Source organism: Emiliania huxleyi (genome assembly GCF_000372725.1).
Source record: "Emiliania huxleyi CCMP1516 unplaced genomic scaffold EMIHUscaffold_7, whole genome shotgun sequence".
In the NCBI taxonomy this organism is placed as follows: Eukaryota; Haptophyta; order Isochrysidales; family Noelaerhabdaceae; genus Emiliania; species Emiliania huxleyi.
Genome location: NW_005196756.1, coordinates 59,430 through 77,879, shown reverse-complemented (window position 1 = coordinate 77,879; position 18,450 = coordinate 59,430). Strand labels below are relative to the sequence as shown.

The 18,450-nt window shown below is 64.4% G+C and overlaps 5 protein-coding genes across 5 annotated transcripts; 3 read left to right on the top strand and 2 right to left on the bottom strand.

Annotated features, from left to right (window-relative positions):
• Nucleotides 1-74: 74 nt before the first annotated feature.
• Nucleotides 75-1,245, bottom strand: EMIHUDRAFT_197718 (hypothetical protein; the record flags this gene model as incomplete). The annotated part of the gene is made up of 2 exons (XM_005761728.1): nucleotides 75-1,066; nucleotides 1,152-1,245. The coding sequence occupies 2 exons, from the start codon at nucleotides 1,243-1,245 to the stop codon at nucleotides 75-77; spliced, it is 1,086 nt and encodes a 361-aa protein (XP_005761785.1).
• A 563-nt stretch (nucleotides 1,246-1,808) lies between these two features.
• EMIHUDRAFT_197717 (hypothetical protein) lies at nucleotides 1,809-2,225 on the top strand (the record flags this gene model as incomplete). Its single annotated transcript, XM_005761727.1, has 1 exon — nucleotides 1,809-2,225. One exon carries the CDS (start codon nucleotides 1,809-1,811, stop codon nucleotides 2,223-2,225), a length of 417 nt encoding a protein of 138 aa, XP_005761784.1.
• A 7,394-nt stretch (nucleotides 2,226-9,619) lies between these two features.
• ATPase (ATP synthase gamma subunit) lies at nucleotides 9,620-11,196 on the top strand. The gene is made up of 2 exons (XM_005761726.1): nucleotides 9,620-9,647; nucleotides 9,871-11,196. The coding sequence occupies exon 2, from the start codon at nucleotides 9,873-9,875 to the stop codon at nucleotides 10,950-10,952; it is 1,080 nt and encodes a 359-aa protein (XP_005761783.1). The 5' UTR covers nucleotides 9,620-9,647; nucleotides 9,871-9,872; the 3' UTR covers nucleotides 10,953-11,196.
• A 745-nt stretch (nucleotides 11,197-11,941) lies between these two features.
• Nucleotides 11,942-12,888, top strand: EMIHUDRAFT_62124 (RNA methyltransferase; the record flags this gene model as incomplete). Its single annotated transcript, XM_005761725.1, has 3 exons — nucleotides 11,942-12,454; nucleotides 12,523-12,696; nucleotides 12,793-12,888. The coding sequence occupies 3 exons, from the start codon at nucleotides 11,942-11,944 to the stop codon at nucleotides 12,886-12,888; spliced, it is 783 nt and encodes a 260-aa protein (XP_005761782.1).
• A 349-nt stretch (nucleotides 12,889-13,237) lies between these two features.
• EMIHUDRAFT_432789 (hypothetical protein) lies at nucleotides 13,238-14,548 on the bottom strand. Its single transcript, XM_005761724.1, has 5 exons — nucleotides 14,440-14,548; nucleotides 14,157-14,251; nucleotides 13,898-14,057; nucleotides 13,720-13,815; nucleotides 13,238-13,608 (listed from the first exon to the last, which is right to left on the bottom strand). The coding sequence occupies exons 1-5, from the start codon at nucleotides 14,531-14,533 to the stop codon at nucleotides 13,481-13,483; spliced, it is 573 nt and encodes a 190-aa protein (XP_005761781.1). The 5' UTR covers nucleotides 14,534-14,548; the 3' UTR covers nucleotides 13,238-13,480.
• Nucleotides 14,549-18,450: the final 3,902 nt, after the last annotated feature.

Below are 18,450 nucleotides of genomic sequence, written 5' to 3'. Positions count from 1 at the left end.
GGAGACTGAAGTCTGGACACGGGAGAGAGTGAGAGAGAGAGAGCACTGGTGGTGGTACGTCCCCAGGGCCCCCGTCATTGCGCATAAGGCGATGTGGGCTGTTGGGCGCCAACCCGCGAGCGGCGCCACTGCCAGTACGCCTCACGGAGTGAGTCGAGATCCTCCAGCGAGTCGCACAGACTACGAGCGCGCTCCTGCTCCGCCGGGTCGCCGCCCTCGTCGAGCACGTCGACTAGCAGCGACATGGCGGCGACACGGCCGGCCCCGCTCGCTGCATCGCCGGCAAGCAGCCCCTCGCAGAGCAACCGCACGCGCGGGACGGCGCTGTAGCCCAGCGGCTCGACCACCCCGCGCAGGTAGTTCCATGGAGAGGGGTTCCCCGGCGCAGCAGCGATGAAGCGGGCGGCGAAGTCGACCTCGCCCTCGGCGACAGACAGCGAAGAGAGATCGGCGGTGTGCTGCAGCAAAAAGTAGCGCTGGTTCCACGCCGAGTTGTTGCGGGCGTCCTCCTCAAGCAGCCCCTCCACAAATGCGGCCTCGCCCTCCCATCCGCCGCATGAGCTGAGTACCCACTGGCGATGCCCCCAGGCGTGGTAGTTCTTGCTGTCATCCCTCAGGATCTCCGCCACGAATTCCAGCTCAGCCTCGGGGCCGCTGCCAAGCCTGGCGAGGCAGGAGCGGCGGTGGAACCACACCTGGTAGTTCTTCAAGTTCTCGCGCCCACGCGCCGTGCAAAAGGCGAGCTCCTCGCGCCATGCCTGCTCCCGCGCGGCGTTGGACGACCCCGAGTGCATTGCCTCAAGGCAGCGGCGTCGGTACTGCCACGCGGTGTAGTTGGCGGCGTTGTGCGCAATCACCTCTGCCGAGAGCTGCAAGGTCCTCTGCGAGCACTCCCCCGTGACAACCACGCGCCGAAAGTAGCTCATGACCTCCTCAAAGCCGTCCGGGTAGGCGATCCGCACGACAGGCACGGGGCCGTCGTCCTGCGGGAGCGGCTCGAGGTCGGAGAAGGTGGCGTCGAGCATATAGCTCGTATGACACACGCACGTGTTGAAGAGGACCTGGCCTGAGCGGCACCGTGGCCTGGACGTCGGAAGCGTCCGACGGCCGCGCAGCGGTCTCGGACCTATGCGGGGGGCGAGTAGAGGCACTCGCGGCGCTACTCTCGAGGTCTCTTGGATGCGCATCGCAGCAGTCGCAGGAGAAGCAGCAGGCCTCAGCAACCGCCGTGATCAAGGCCGTCATCGAGGTTTTGCGCGACGCCGGCGATGTGAGCGATCCCCCGGTTCCCCACCGCCCCAATTTCACCCGCACTTGTTCACCGTTCGCCTGAATAGAGCTCTTCCTTTGTCCTTTCCTGGCCTCAGGCATCCCCAAGGGAGCCTCTGCGGTGCCACATAAGCAGCTTAGTGATGGTCGAGACTTTAAAGTATTCGTTGGAAGAAACGCAAACAAGACAGACGGTACTATGGTCTATGGTCACCAGTAAACCATAATTCGACTTTGAGGGATCATATCTCAAAAAGCCGGGAGATAGCATAGCCTTATTGTTGCATATTATGCCACATAATTAAGGTCAAACTTGACCCCACAAGCATCAAGAACCCGATGCTCCGGCTCGACTGTGCCGGCACACTGCCTCCTCGCGCCGGCTGCTAGCAGGCCGTCGCGGCCCGTGGTGCACCAGAGAGAGAGGTCGACGCGTTGCCCCCGCCGGCGACCCCGCGCGGCTCAGGCCGGCCAGAAGGTGTGTGGTGGCGGCACCATGGCAGGAGTGCGGAGAAGAGCTCGCCGAACGCGAGCAGCAGATGGCCAAAGTGTACCAGCGCGAGAGCCTCGGCCCTCGCAAGCGGGCGCAGAAGAAGCTCGCCGTGACACGATGCCGGGCGGTGTCTGCCCGCCCAATGCGCAATGGGTGGCAGGTGCCTCTGGCTGTGGGATTCTGCTGTGGTATGCCTCACGGCTGCGACTGGCCGGCGCCTCGGCGCGTCAGCTCGGCTTGGCGCAGCGATCGTGGCCAGCGCAACTCGCCTGGACTCAACGCTCAGCCAGGAGCTCCCGCACGCGCCTTTGCGAGTCATGGCGCATGCAACGCGCAGCAATGCTCGCTCGCCTCGCCTCGCGCAAATGCGACCGTCCTCGCAGCCGACAGTCCACCGCCTGCTAAAGAAGCACAGCGACAATGCGGCAGCGGCGACGCATGGCAGGCTGGTCATGTCTCATGAGCTCATGACGCAGTTATAGGGTGTTGGTTGGTGTGCCGTCAGAGTGGCTCTGTGTGTCAGGGATAGTCAGGGCCGTCCACCAGAGCTCCAGTAAGCTCGGAGACACCCTATTAGTGCGACTCGACCTCTTTGAGTCACTGCCCCGGCGCCCACAAGCAAATTTGCATGCACTTGTACATGTACATGTGTGAACCTTGAACAAGCAAGTCCGAGCCGGTTCTTTCTTGCCCCGGTGTTGGAATGCACGACGGCACGGCGGCGGCCGACTCGCAATGATGCCTTCTCGGGGCGGCTCGCGGGCCCAGCGCGGATCGGTGGTGCACCCGGAGCGGTTGCGTCTCCCGGAGGTTCACCGGTCGAAGCCAGCGCACTCACAGCATGAGCGTCGTCGGCCCTCAAGTAGCAGCAGCAGCCGAAGCGACAGCAGCAGGAAACCGCGGCATCCTGGTCGGCGGCGAACGCGCTGTTCGTTCCTCTCGATCACCAGGTGCATCGCTGTGCTCGGCGTCGGCGGCCTCTTCCTTGTGCACCTGTTCGACCTAACACCAATGTGCGCATTTGCACCGCTCTCTAGTCGTGCATGGAGGCACGCGTGCGTGAACAGCGCGTACTCTCTCCTCCATGCAACTCGGCAGCGGTGTGCACGATTCCCACCACCCGACGCTCTGCTCAGGGTCATTGATGCGCAACGACGTCTGTCCAGCCATGCTCCCTCCGCTGGGCTGTCATCGCATGAGGCATACCTGGACGATGAGGAGTACGAGCGGGCTGCCCTCGACTCGCTGGCAGCCCAGGTGCCTCACCCGGCGCACCTCCACACTCTCCCCTTCGGCGGGCGCCAAATCTCGGCTCTCCCACACACACACACACACACACACACACACACATCGCACAGCCCTCGCATAATCCCAAGCCCTGCCGGAGCCAGCCTCTGGACCTGTCGCAGGATACCTCCCAGCTGGCGGAGCAGGCTGCGAGACATTGGGCGCAGGGGTGGCGCGACGACGGCGACAGCGGTCGTAGCGACGGCGGTGGCGGTGGCGGTGGTGAGCAGGAGGAGAGCGACGGCGGCGGCGAGGAGGAGCTGGCGAAGGAGGAGGGTGGGAGTGAGGTGTTGAAGGAGCGTGAAGCAGCGGACGAGTTGGCGACCGATGAAGCTGCAGACGGCGACGGCGGAGGCCAGGCGGATGCCCGCGGTGGCGGTGCCGCCATCGCCAATGGTGCCGCCAGTGGTGGCGCCGCATGGCGTAGCGGGGCGGAGGCGAGCGTCGTGGCTGCTGCCACTGGCCCCGGCAAAACTCGCTTCGGTGCTCGTCCCTCAGTCCCCATGCCCCATGTAGGTGCTTACTAGCGTCGCGCAGTGCAGGGCGGCGGCGGCGGCGGCGGCAGAGGCGGCGGCAGAGGCGGAGGCTGAGGCGGAGGCGGGTGGACGTGCTGCGGCGGAGGGTTTCACAGCGGGAGCGCCGTTGGACGTGACCATGATCACGCAGGCTTCGGCCGAGCGGCTGTGGATGCTCCCTTTCATCTGCGACCGATGGGCCGGGACGCTTGTCGTGGCTGCGCTCGCGGCGGCTGCCGACAGGCGACCGAAGCTCTCGCGACCGCACCCCTTCCGAGCTGAGGCGCCTCACCCGCGCCCCACCCGGTGATCGGCCAGGCGGAAATGGCCCCCCTTGACCATCGCGGGCGGCGACGAGCCCCGCTGCCGGGCTCTGCTTCTGGAGCTGCAGCCACCAGGGGGTGCGCCCCCCCCCCCCCCCCCCCCCCTTTCCCCCCCGGGGGCTGCCTCACTTCCTCACCTCCGCGGCTGCTCTGCTGCCAGTCGGCCTCCATTCCCCCAGCAACCGGGGCCCATCACCTGCCTGAGGCTGCTCCGCCCGCGCCCCTCGCTCCCCCTCCCCTCCCTCCTCGAGCCTTGCCCGCGGATAGCCGTCGCGCCGCCGTCGGCCGGCTTGCAGGTGGGGGCGTGGAGAAGAAGGGCTACCCCATCAACTGGCTGCGCAACCAAGCCATCGGTTGCGTCGCCACGTCCCACTATTTGATCGCCGACATCGACTTTTGGCCGTCGCGAGAGCTGCGCCGCCTGATCCGCATGCAGCTACCGGCGTGGGGCGAGGCGCAGCGGGCGCTCGTCGTGCCCAACTTTCAGCGCTCCGGCCACGGCTGCCGCGCCAGCGGTCCGAGCGCTTGCCGCGACGCCTTCGAGCGCGGTAGCCTCGGAGTACCCTCAAACTACTCTGAGCTCGCCACTTGCGCGAGGGCGCGGCAGTGTGCCGTGTTCGACTCGGAGTACAACGCCGCCGGCCAGGCAGAATCACACACCCGGGGGGAGCGGGGGGAGGGGGGGGAGGGGGGGGGGAGTAGGTCGCCCGACGCGTGCGTCTTCCGTGAGCGCAGGCGTCGACGGACATCCACGCGTGGCGCGGGCTTGCGGAGGGTAGCACGATGCCAATCAGCTGCTTTTCTTCGGCGCGGCTCGAAGCGCCCGCAGTTGTGCTGATGACGGCGGGTCGCCACTCCCTCGTTGTTAGCAGGTGCGGTACGAGCCCTTTGTGGTCTTGCGCAACCACGCGGCCACGCCGCGGTTCGACGAGCGGTTCACCGGATATGGCAAGAACAAGGCGCAGCGCATCCCTCTCCCCGCCCCCTCTCTGTCGCGGCGGGCCGAGCGGCGCGCGGCGCCCCCTCGCAGGTGCAGCTGATCCTCCATTTGCGGATGGCGGGCTACGCATTCCACGTGCTCGGCCGTGGCTTCCTCTGCCACTTTCCCCACCCGCAGTCCTCGTCAAAGCAGGTGTGGCAACCCTCGACCCCGCCGCGGCCGCGGCAGGCCATACTCCTCGCCCCACACCCACCCCACACCGACCTCAGGCGTGGCTGCATTCATCTGCACATGCCGCGATGGACCGCCTTTTTCACACATTCGAGGCGGAGATGCGGAGCCGGTACTCGAACGCCACTCTGAGAACGCGGATGTGCCCCTGACTCCCCGCAGCTCCGCATGTCGCCCGGGCTCCGTGGCCGTTTCAGAGAGAGGGAGAGGGAGAGGGAGAGGGAGAGAGAGAGAGAGAGAGAGAGAGAGAGAGAGAGAGAGAGAGAGAGAGAGAGAGAGAGAGAGAGAGAGAGAGAGAGAGAGACCGACACACGTCAGAGCACAAGTGTATCACCATCAGACCAGAGACCTGCAGATACCTCGCACCCACGACCGCATCCACACCTCCAAATAGCGGGTTATTTTATTTTTTGACTAAAGGGTACAGTGGGTTGCGGGCATTAAGAAAACAGGATGTCGCGGCACGCCGCCGTTTCTAAGCCTTTCCACAGCCCTCATCCACCCCGCGCCGTGGTTTCTTAGCTCCGGCCGGCACTCCAAGCCAGCAGAGCCGGCGGGCCCGGGAAGGATTTTTAGGTAAGTAAGAGGTAAGCTGTAAGCTGCCGGTCCGCGAGGGCGATGCCAGAGTCTGCCGCTGAGTCGGCTCTCTGGATGACGGGGGAAGACGCACACACGCCTCCATCCACTCCACTCAGAACACCGCAGACATGGAAAGTGACAAGTGCGCGCGCCGCAGGCGAAGAGAAATTTTGAGCTGGGGCTCCCGTTCACACTCGTTTCTGGCCTTTTCTCGGGGCCGCGTCTGCGGCGCGCCGTGGTTTCTTAGATTTTTGCGGAAATCGCTCGGCGTGGTTTCTTAACACTACGTTTTCTTAATGCCCGCAACCCACTGTAGTCCACGGGAAGCCGCGCCCGCGGTGGTGAGGAATTGAAGAATTGCGAATTTTGTAGTCACTCCACGAGAGCACGCGACCAGGCGCGACACGCACACCATCTCGCTTCTCGGCACCCGGCACCCCGCGCGCGCGTCCACCACGCCGCGCGGAGCGGAGCCGACGCACCTCGCACGCCCCCCCGGCCCCGCGGCACGGCGCGGCGGAGATATTGTTGGCTGCCAGGCGTCGAACCGACAACCGTCTCAGGGAAACTCGAGAGTTGCCAGAATGGAGCTCAGCAAACACGATCTGGTTTCCATAGAAACTTCCGAAAACGCAAACGGTGCTGGGGACCACCCTCTGGTTTCCCTCTGGGTTGCCGCGAACAGGTGCGTCCTCGTCCTTGAGGATTTGAAGGGGAAGGGGAAGGGCTGTGTCCTGTGTGTCTGTGCATGCATGCATGCATGCATGCATGCATGCATGCATGCATGCATGTGTGTGTGTGTGTGTGTGTGTGTGTGTGTGTGTGTGTGTAAAGAAAGAAAGAAAACAGACAACCCAAGGGAGGGACGGGAGGACGGCACGCCGCCACCACACAGGGATTTCAAGGGGAGAAGTGTGGTGCTAGCCGTCGCCCACCCTCGGGCGTCTACCACTTCCTATCTCTCTTCCCCAATTCTCGCAGCGACCTTCATGCCACCTCGCGGTCGTCCCACTCTCGTCCTCGTTCTCTCTCCTGCTGTTTCATCCTCTGACTCATCGCTCTCCTCAGCCTCGTTCTGAAACGCCGCTGCCGTCTGCCGATCGGCCCCTCGAGTTTATCGAGCCCTCCTCGCGCAAGGACCACATTTCTGACTCCCACTCCGATCATTTGCCGCCAAGTCATGTCGTTGCTCAGGTCCACTCTCGTTTCGAGCACTTGTACCTCAACGGTCGGTGTTGGCACTGGGGTTCCCTTCGGGTATATCGTGACCGCTGACGGCGGGATTACCAATGGTGTTTCGTCCTCCTCGGAGTCGTCTTCCCCGGCTTCCTCTCGTTCGGCTCTACGTTCATTACGTTCATCGTGGCTCACCCTCCATGCCGTGAACAGGCGCCCTATCCATCCTATGTTCTTCTCTCGCTCCTCTGCCCGTGCCTTGGTCTTGTCGTTGTTTCGCACCCATGTCTGTATGGCAATCGAAGCTGCCTTCCCCACTACCTTTAGTTCACTCGTCACCTCTCCGGCGAGCTCCTCTCTCTTCCTTTCGGGCAGGGAGTCTGTCAGTGCTGGCAGCGTGCAGGCAATCACGGGCGCTATTTTGTCGTACCCCTCTTCGGCGAGCGCTCCAAATCTAGACCCCATTGCCTTTAAGGAGGCTGCCCTCGCGCGTCTGAAAGATGTCGCCGTGTCTTTTGATTCAGGCGCCTCCCGTTCGACTCTTGCTGTCGCCCTCGCCGCGTGTTTGTCAAGCTTCCGCATGAAGTAACGCGCGTCTTCCTTATTTCCAGCGCAGCTGCCACTCAGCACGTGCGCCAACGACGCCTGTGGCGGCTCACTGTCTTCTTGTGTCCAGTCGTCCCAGTCTCTCCGTTTGTCTCCGTTTCTCCTCCTTGCCTCGCGCGCCTCTTTTGCGGCCTCATCCCTAGCTGCTTTGCACGCTCTGCATCCCCAGAACGCACTTCTCGTGGCGGGGCCCCTCATTCCCCGTTTCTTTCCCCCCTCTAGAATACGCCTGTGGTGTGCACCGTGTGGCACCCCGACCTGTTGTCTCACCCTGGCTCCCAAGATCGTTTTGGTCGTCACGTTGTGACCCCCGACGTCGTCAAATGTCGCTCTCGGCCCCTCGAGTTTATCGAGCCCTCCTCGCGCAAGGACCACATTTCTGACTCCCACTCCGATCATTTGCCGCCAAGTCATGTCGTTGCTCAGGTCCACTCTCGTTTCGAGCACTTGTACCTCAACGGTCGGTGTTGGCACTGGGGTTCCCTTCGGGTATATCGTGACCGCTGACGGCGGGATTACCAATGGTGTTTCGTCCTCCTCGGAGTCGTCTTCCCCGGCTTCCTCTCGTTCGGCTCTACGTTCATTACGTTCATCGTGGCTCACCCTCCCTGCCGTGAATGAACAGGCGCCCTATCCATCCTATGTTCTTCTCTCGCTCCTCTGCCCGTGCCTTGGTCTTGTCGTTGTTTCGCACCCATGTCTGTATGGCAATCGAAGCTGCCTTCCCCACTACCTTTAGTTCACTCGTCACCTCTCCGGCGAGCTCCTCTCTCTTCCTTTCGGGCAGGGAGTCTGTCAGTGCTGGCAGCGTGCAGGCAATCACGGGCGCTATTTTGTCGTACCCCTCTTCGGCGAGCGCTCCAAATCTAGACCCCATTGCCTTTAAGGAGGCTGCCCTCGCGCGTCTGAAAGATGTCGCCGTGTCTTTTGATTCAGGCGCCTCCCGTTCGACTCTTGCTGTCGCCCTCGCCGCGTGTTTGTCAAGCTTCCGCATGAAGTAACGCGCGTCTTCCTTATTTCCAGCGCAGCTGCCACTCAGCACGTGCGCCAACGACGCCTGTGGCGGCTCACTGTCTTCTTGTGTCCAGTCGTCCCAGTCTCTCCGTTTGTCTCCGTTTCTCCTCCTTGCCTCGCGCGCCTCTTTTGCGGCCTCATCCCTAGCTGCTTTGCACGCTCTGCATCCCCAGAACGCACTTCTCGTGGCGGGGCCCCTCATTCCCCGTTTCTTTCCCCCCTCTAGAATACGCCTGTGGTGTGCACCGTGTGGCACCCCGACCTGTTGTCTCACCCTGGCTCCCAAGATCGTTTTGGTCGTCACGTTGTGACCCCCGACGTCGTCAAATGTCGCTCGCCTGTCCTTCCCCCCATTCTTGTCTGGGAATCTCATCTTATTGTCCCATGGGTGTTTGAGGCTGGCTACGGCCACACTTCGCTCCACAGCCGTCCCGCCATCCCTGCCGTGTGCGATCCCGGCCTCACCGTCTTTCGAAGTTGTTCGCACACCCACTCGTGTGCGCTCTGGCGCATGTGCCCGTATGTCCGTCGGTCCACTATCTCCCTCTTCCCCGGGTCCTCTGCCGCCTCCCTTCTCACTGTGTACATGCATGGCCGCGTTCGCACCGCGTCCCGAACCACCTTCGAGGCGTCCTCCGTGTCGTCCTTTCCGAGGCAAGTATGCTGTCGCCACTGGCACTGCGTCGGCGTATGCGTTGCAGGCTATTCCCACGTGCGATGGCACCCACACGAAGACCACCGCCTCTAGCTGCGATCTATAGTAAGCAATCGCCTCTAGGAGACCGCCTCTCTCCCAGTCCCTCAGACCTTCTGGCATCCCTTTGCGGTGCGCATTCTCAATCTGCTTGCTGCAGCGCGGGTTTGCAGTCGCATAGTACTAAGCACCGTCGCGTCTGTGCGTCGCTCGCGCTCGCCATTTTGCGTAGGTATGCGAGTATCGCGTACATCTCCGCGTCTATCACCTCCCACATGTTCGGCAGCTTTCCTCCCCACATGCCCGCCCCAAAGGCTGTCCGTATCTCCTGTTCGTCACAGGGCCCGATTCCGTGGGGATCCTTTACCTGTGCGTCTCCCGGGACGCGCCTCCCAAATCGCGTCGGTCCTTCGAAGACTACGCCGTACGCGTGTGTGTGTCGCGTGTGAATTCTTCGTGTGCTGATGTGCGAAGGCCTTCGCTCGCTGGAATCTGAGCTCTTAGACACCAGGATCACCAGGAGCGCGACGAGGGCCCTGCGCACACCCATCCCTCCCCATCCCTCCCCTCAGGGTCCCTCCCTCTCTCTGCCGAGAGGGGCGGCCCTCGCCGCTCGCCCCCTCCCGCCATCGCGCGTTCCTCGCGTGCGGCGCTCAGCCGCCCCCCGCGCCTGGCGCCCTCTGCACACACGCTCCCCCTCTGGCTGCGCGCCGCGCGACCAACGGCGCCGGCTGGTGTCGCAGGCATGCTGTCCTTCCTTCTCACCACCGCGGCCGCGGTCACCGCCTTTAACGCGCCCGTCGCGGCGCCGAGCAGCAGCTTCGCGCAGCCGCGTGTCGCAGCCTCGCCTGTGATGGGTGCCACCATCCGCGAGCTGCGCGACCGCGTGGGCTCGGTCAAAAACACGAAGAAAATCACGTCTGCTATGCGCCTCGTCGCCGCCGCCAAGGTGCGCCGCGCGCAGGAGGCTTGCCTGCGCTCGCGCCCCTTCTCGGAGACGCTGGAGCGCATCCTCGGCGGCCTCCTCCAGCGCCTCTCAACCGAGGCGCTGGACATCCCGCTGCTGCAGCAGCGCGAGGCGAAAAAGGTGGGCCTGTTGGTCATCACCGGGGACCGCGGCCTGTGCGGCTCCTACAATTCTGCCGCCATCAAGAAGACCGAGGGCCGCATCGCTGAGCTGAAGGCGCAGGGCGTTGAGGCCGAGCTCATCACTGTGGGCAACAAGGGCTCGACCTACTTCAAGCGCCGCTCGGACCCGTCCTCGCCCCAGTACGCCGCGCCGCTGCGCAAGGCAGTGCCGTGCGGCCAGGCCCCGACCGCCGAGATGGCGACGGAGCTCGCCTCCGAGCTGCTCTCCTCGTACTATGCCGGCGAGCTCGACCGCGTCGAGCTCATCTACACCTCCTTCGTCTCTATGATCTCCTCCATCCCGTCGGTCCGCACGATGATCCCGCTCACGCCGCAGGGCATCGAGACCGAGGGCGACGAGATCTTCAAGATGACCACCAAGGATGGCGATTTCGCCATCGAGAAGGAGAAGGTGGACAAGGCGGAGCCGCAGCAGTTTGCCGCCGACATGATCTTCGAGCAGGAGCCGTCGCAGCTGCTCAACGCCATCCTGCCGCTCTACCTCAACGGCCAGATCCTGCGCACGCTGCAGGAGTCGGTCGCGTCGGAGCTCGCGTCGCGCATGACCGCGATGCAGTCGGCTACGGACAACGCCAAGGAGCTGCAAAAGACGCTCGAGCTCCAGATGAACCGCGCGCGCCAGGCCAAGATCACCCAGGAGCTGATGGAGATCATCGCGGGCGCGGACTCGGTTTAGAGGGCTGTGGGAGCAAAAGGGGGGATGGGGGGCGTGGCGAGGTCGCTTGCCAGTCGTAGCTCTGGGAGCGACTGACGATTCTCACATTGAACTCGAGCGAACTGTCGATGCTGCGAGCCGCCCGCCGCGCGCGTGATCTGGGGGGCGGGGGGGGGTGTGCACGGGATGGGGGTTGGGGAGAGAGTCGTCGCGGCGGAGGGGCGGCAGGACACTTTCGCGCGAAAAATACGTTCGTCCCGTTGAATATTGCAACCGAGTGCGGGGATCACCCCGAACAAGCCAACCAACAAATTCTCTGGCCTCAGCTGAGAAGGTGAGAAGGATAGGGTCGACGGGTGATGGGAGCGAGACCGAACGGCCGGGCATGCTCCTGCACGCCCGGGCAACTAGGTCATGGACCTCCCCCCTCCCCGAGTGTGTCGTGGAGATGGTAACTTGTTCATAATGCTGCTTGTACAACCACGACCGACGCGAGGACGCAAGTCCACCAACCTCGGCCATTCCAACGGCCAGACCGCTCGCTTAAGGCTGATTGGCTAGACGAGCGGTCTCCCTCCATGGGGCTGTTGGCGCAGGGGGAGGTGTCAATCACGCTCCCGGGACGCCGGAGAGATCGGGTTGGTCTCCCCCGCCTTCAGCCCTGACCCGACGGGGACGCCACCACCCTCGCCCAGGGATCTACAATGCTGTCTTAAGGTCCGACAGGTTCGGCACCGGGCACCGCCTCGGTATACAAAATGCGCCTGCGGGCGGACCCTTACAGATCACAGATCACCCCGCCACACGGCTAGAGCCGGAATCCAGCGCAGCGTTGAGGGCGTGTGGAGCCTTCCGCTTTGGCGCATTGTCGCTCCTCCGGCCGCCTTCACTCCCACAAAATTCGCGCCCCACACATGGCCGCGGTCTTTTTGGCCGCCGCCGTTCTGCCGAGCGTCCAGCGCGCGGCCCGGCGCGCTTCCACCGCAAGACTGCTCGCATTCACCTCAGACATGAAGCCTCAGCACTTGAACTCGCCAAACAATCCGCGGCTGAAGCTGGCCAAGCGCCTTCATGCACGGCGGCAGCGAGAGAAGACGGGCCTGATCCTGCTGGAGGGCCAGCGCCTTATCGCCGACGCTCTGGACGCTGGGCTGAGCGCTGACTTCGTGCTCGTGAGCGACGAGCAGCTGCGCGACGGGGCGCTGGACCGGCTGCTCGCCCGCGTCCCAGCCGAGATCGCTGCCTCTACCACCGCGCCTCTCTTCCGCGACGTGTCTGACACCACAACTCCGGCGGGTGTCCTTGCCCTCTTCCAGAAGCCGATCCTCACGCTCCCACCATCCCCGAGCCTTGTGCTCGTGTGCGACAGCATTAGCGATCCCGGAAATCTTGGCACGCTCCTGCGTGCGTCAGCTGCGGCTGGCGTCGACGGCTGCTTGCTCATGGCCGGCTGCGCTGACCCCTGGGGCCCAAAGGCGCTGCGCGCCGGCATGGGCGCGCAGTTTCGGGTCCCCATGATGCAGGTTCCATTGCCTCCGCCTGAACCGTTTGAGACCATGGGAGATGCCTAACTCTTGGCGCCGTGGTGCAGGTGGACTCGTGGGCCGGTGCAGCCGCGTCACTCGTTGAGTGGGGGTGTGCGATTCGTGCGGCGGACGCGGGCGGCACATCGGCGCACTACGACTGCGACTGGCGCGACGCGAGCGCGCTCGTGGTGGGGTCCGAAGCGCACGGCATCTCGAGGGAGGTGCTCGCCGACCCGCGCGTGCACAGCTGCTCGATCCCAATGGCAGCTGCTCGAGGCTTGGGGACGCGGCGAGGCCGCTTTGTGCGCAAGAATTTCCTGTGTGACTGCATGTAGGCTGGCGACCTCGAGAGCCTGAACGCGGCGGTCGCCGGCGCGATCGTGCTGCACGAAGCGCAACGGCAGCGGATGACCGGGGCGGTGCCTCGATGACGTGTAGCGCCAAAGCGTGAGTGAGGCAGGTGTGGTCTGTGGAGGATCGCCCCAGCGCGCGGGGGGGTGGGGGGGGGGGCTGATCCTTTATTAGTCGGGTAAAATATAGTGATTAGACGAGTTTAGAGTGATTTTCGAGATTCGACGTCACGTCTGTCGTCTCACTCTCACCACTCACGTCTCGCAGCACTCAGGTCTCACGAATCGTCATTTCAATGATTCGGATCGTCGCCCGTCCCGGCGTCCGCCGGGGGCGCGGGGGGGGCATGGGCCGCGGGTTACGGTTAGCCGCCCCGGCCCGGGCGCCATGGCCCATGCGCATGCCGCGGGCCGGCGGCGTCGCGGTGAGTTTGCCTGCTGCGAGCGACCCGTCGCTGTTCTTCACACAAACAGAAATGCAAAAGATTCACAAACCACGCGCTCCCGCCGTTTATCGCGCGCCGCACGCGTCTCGGAGGGGGCCGTCGACAGAAGGGACCCCCCCCCCCCCGCAGCATCGGGCCGCGCGTGATGCCTCTGCAAAGGTTGCGGGCGCTGTCCCCGCCCCAAGCGTGGCCTCCTCCTCCTCCTCCTCCTACCCCGGGGCGCCCCTCTAGTAGTAGCCGCCATCGGTCTTGCCCTGCGCATCGAGGACGCCGCGCCAGTATCCAGACTCGAACTGAGCCTTGGCGTTGACGTTGACGTTGGCCTCGATCTTGTTGCCGGACTTGCGGCAAGGGACTGCCCGCGCGGGGGGGGGGGGGGGGGGCGAATTTCAATGGTTGGGTGGGGGGCAAGGCAAATGTGGTGGCAGGGAAAAACGGCGGTGGTGGGGCGGTGGTGGGCCCCCACAAACGGTGAGCGGCGAAGGCGACGAGAGCGCGTTGAAGATGATGGGGCCGATGAGCGGCGGTGCCGGGCACCACGCGCCGATTGGCTTGCCCGTCTCTGCGCACGGCAGAAGGGTGGGGTCGTGAGGGTGGACGGACGCCGAGCGGTGCGGGGCCCACGAGGAAGGGGGGCATCGCACTCAGGTCCCAGGTGGAGAGAGTGACCGGGTCGGTGATGGTGCCAGCCCCGATGGTGCCGAAGGTCGCGGGCTGGCCAAAGGGCGGCAGCTTGTTGGCGATCGCGTACTGCTTGCCGGTCGTGTCGGTGACGACGGCAATCTCGAGGCCGTACTGGAAACCCTGTGCAGAGAGGGGGAGCAACTCGAGCAGGCGGGTCGGACGGGGGGAGGGGTGCATTGGGGGAGCCGCCCGCGAGCGCGGTGCAGCCGTGGGGCTCACCGCGACAGCAGTCCCCTTCTGCGCCTCTGAGGCGGACACGAAGGGCACCCACTTCATTTTCGTCGGAATGTTTGCGGGCTTGTCACCCATCGCGACTGAAACAGCGGCGAGGGAGCATGAGGGGGCGAACGGCGGCGGCGGCGGCGGCGGCGGAGGAGGGGGGCGCGAAGGGATGCCCGGGCGCCGGTGAGCGCGGCTGCGCGGGTAGCCCCGCATGACCGAGCAGCCGGCGCCCGAGATGTGAGGACGCTTTCAGGGACCATTGCGCGGGGCCGCGACGGACCTGCGGCCCGGCTCGTAATCGTCGGCGCGCTGCCGATGCTGAGCGCATCGGCCGAGCAGAGGGCTGCGAGCAAGAGGGTCGAGGTGCGCGACATGGCGATCTCGAAGCACCAAGGGCTTTATTACACAAAAGAATTTTCCCCGCGCGGCCGGGGTGTGCCCACGTGCCGTTTTCCCATCCCTCCCTGGGGTGGTGTGTTTTCTTTTGGCTTTTTCCGCGGGCAGCACGGTTTGAAGTTGTTACGATTCCCGGAAGAGCCCCCCCCCCCCCCCCCTCGCACACACCACCTCCTCCCCCCACACACCCTGCCCGGCCCTGCCGGCACGGCGCGCATGCCATCAGCTGTCTCCTGCGGGAGAGGGACGGGCGCACCTCAGCGCGTTGGGCTTGCCCATCCCGGAGTGGTTCGACTCCACATAAATCCGAGACGGTGACGGGAAGCGTCTCAGCGGTCTCAGGCCCAGTGAGGTAGTGCGCGGGCTACCCGGATCCTGCTGAACAAGTTCCTCTTGTAGCTCGATCGGTCACACCGCCATCGCCGTCGGGGAGAGGGGGGACGACACTGCTTCTGCAGCGTGCACCTCGATCCTGCACCGTGTTTGTTATGACCCCCCCCAATGAACATACCAGTGAGGGAGGGCGAGACGATCGAGGGGTCCCGTACCACGCGGAATCGGCCCTATCCAGTGCTCAAGTGCTCAAGACTTCATCTTGACATGCAGGCTGACCATCGAATGCAGGCTGACCATCGACGCTCGTGAGCACTGTGGAAAGGAGACGTCAAACAGCGCCCGCGCGTGCCAGCGGAAGAGCAGCAGCGGTGCGAGGCAGGTGCCGCGAGCGTGGAGCGACGGCAAGCGTGCAGCGAGCAGGCGGCGGTTTACTGCGGAGCGAAACAGCCAAAGAAAAAAGAAAGAAAACAGACAACCCAAGGGAGGGATGGGGGGACGGCACGCCGCCACCACACAGGGATTTTAAGGAGAGGTGTGTGGTGCGCTATCCGTCGCCCACCCTAGGGAGTCTGCCTCTTCCTATCTCTCTTCGCAGTCTCTCGCCGATTCTCGCTGCAACCTTCATGCCACCTCGCGGTCGTCCCACCCTCGTCGTTCTCTCCCTTGTCACTTCCTCCTCTGTCGCGTCGTTCTCTTCTGCCTCGTCCTGCGACGCCGCCGCCTGCCGGTCCCTTGTTCTCGCGGCTTCTTTCGCCTTTCGGCGCAACTCCGTCCTCCTCGCGGCGTATCCTGGCCCCTCGAGTCTATCGAGCTCCCCTCGCGCAAGGACCACATTTCTGACTCCCACTCCGATCATTTGCCTACAGGTCATGTTGTTGCTCAGGTCCACTCTCTCTTCGAACACTCGAGTCTCCGTCGCAGCGGATTTCGACCTCCGTCGTGTCGCGTGCGTTCGCTTCCCTCCTACGCGTCGGCTGGTCCCTGGTTCGAGAACCTGGGGGGGAGGGGGGGGCCTCCTCGGCCTCCTCGGCAGCCTCGACAGCCTCGACAGCCTCGACAGCCTCGACAGCCTCGACTGCTTGACGCACGCGACTCGCGCGGCACCCGTCGTTTTGCTCGCCGGGCGGCCCCCACGCCGCCCCGTCTCGCTCTTCCTCGCGTGCTCGGGCCTCGGCGGGCAGCGCCTCGGCTGGTGCTCTCCTTCTCGCTGGATGTGCTGCTGTTTTGCGCTCATTGTGTGGCTGCGCGGTTCGTTGCTCCCGGGGACCAGAGACCGGTGGTGACCCACCGGTTCGGTACGACCCGCAGCCTACTCCTACTACCGCGCGCGCGCACGCGCGGGCCGCCGCGGGCACGGGCGGGGCGAGCGAGCGCACCATTGTCTCGGTTGGTCGTACGGCGCCTACCAGGCCTCAGAGAAAACGGGTTTTGCTTCATTCAGTTTCTTTTCTCGTAAAAATTCTTCTCTGCTCCCGCCGGAGGGTGATAAATATTAGATATCGGCGGGGCCGCCCGGCCGTTAATGTTGGGGCCCGCGCTGACATACATGCTGCGTGTAGAGGTGCGGTCCCTTAGATATACACAGCGCCGCTCCCCGCCCTCCCTCCCTTGCACAAGGCCCGGCGAATCCAGATGGGTATCTACACCTCAGGATTCAAACGGTCTTGCGCAATGGGCGGGCCGGCCCGGGGAGCGGGCGTCCCGGGCTGCGCGCCAGACGGGGTCCTGATTGCCCACGTGCACGGTACGCATGTATTGTGTGACTGCTGGATGCCCTCTTACCCGGCTGACTCTGGTCGGATCGCGACGTCCACCGCAGCCCATTGCACCGGCCCGCGTCAAACCCTCCCGAGAGCCGAGTTTGAGCCATCTGCCCCGCTCTTCAGGTTTGTGCATCGTCGGCGGGCTCCACCGTCGACCGACGCGGCCTGCCCCAGCATCGACCAGCGTGACGTGACGCGTGACCTGCTCCATCCTCGCTCATCGTCCGCTCTGTCAGATCGAGACCATACGCGCGTGCGCGCCGCGGCTGCTCTGCTCGCTCTCCTCCACCTTTCTCCAAGCGCTCGGTCCGCATGTGCATCTGCGTGGCCCCACCCTGGGCGTGGCAAGGGGCCGCTCCGATGGGCTCGGGTAGCCCTCAGTGTCTCTGGCTGCCTGCCCCCTGGCCGGTTTGGCCTCTTGCCTCTGTGGGGTGGGGTGCGAGGGGCAGGAAGAACAACAGGCGCGCCGGGCAAGTGATGGACACCCCCCACGCTGCGTTGCCTAGTGCGCGTGGTGTGGACGGACCTGGCGGGCCTCACCTGGGTCATCGCACGGCTAGGAGAAAGAAAGAAAGCGAAAACACACGGACTCGCCATGCAAGTCCTGGACTTCAAGTCGCGGGGCTCCCCAAGAGGGGAGTCCGGGGAGACAACCCCGCAAGAGCCAAGAGGGAGGGATCTAGGGAGGGATGGGAGGATCAGGATGGCACGCCGCCAGACCACACAGGGATTTGAATCGCATGGCTTTTGCATCGCCGGAGTGCCTGTGCGCTGTGTGTGGTGTTTTAACTTTTACATTTATTGTCGGTTACGGTTTGGTCTTTGGACCATAAAATGATGACACACGCGCATGAACGCCGTGCTTCTCTGACTCACAAACACACGTACGCCTGAGGACTGTACCGTCTACCGAGAAAGAAGCGTACACCTCAGACGACCAGGATCCGTCCCCGCTCCCGCCGCACGGCAACAAGGCTCCATATCTGTAGCAACCCGTGTGCATCCTCTCATCCTCGATGGCGCGTCATCGCCGCATCTCTCGCAGTCTCACATTGCGACACGCGCATCATCTCGCTGTGTGCGTACGAACTGCACTAGGCCTAGTACGTCGGACTGCGCTGTACGGCTCTAAGCTCTCCCCACTACGTAATGCTAATGGTGTGGAGGTTGCAAGGGTTGGGCTGGCCCAGGCTGAATCTTAATCGTGAGCTCCGCCATCAGCGCCGCCATCACCCTGTCCCTCGCCGGCGCCGGGGCCGGCACCGCTGCCGCCGCTGCTCCTCGATAAGGGGCGCCGCGCCGCTGCTTCAGCATGGAGAGAAGTAGGCGTCCACGCTGCCGGGGAGGACTCCGGCCACATGAAGTTGGGACCCAGCGTTCTGCGCGCCTTCTCGAGCCCCGTCTCCACAAAATGCCCGTAGTCATTGTTTCGATTGACCCCGCCCAACTCGAGGAGATTCGAACGGTCAGGAAACGCGTGCTCACTGGTGCTCGCCTTGCTGAGGTCGGAGCTGAGGCGGGACGGGGGCGGAAAGGGAGTGCCAAACGTGAGAAGCCGGCAGGCGGGGGGTTCACACACTGTGCGCGAGCGAGCGCCGCGCCTGCCGGCCTCCGACTGCGCGGCCGGTCCGGCCGCCGACTTGATGTTGAGCATAGCCAGCGGGTGCTGCAGCTGCCCCACGCAGCCGGCGGTCTCGCTGCGGAGGGGAGGGGGGGGGGGGGGAGGCAAGCCGAGCCGGCAGGGGATGGTGACGGGAGGACGGAAGGACCGGAGGACCGGAGGGGGTGCGGCGGAA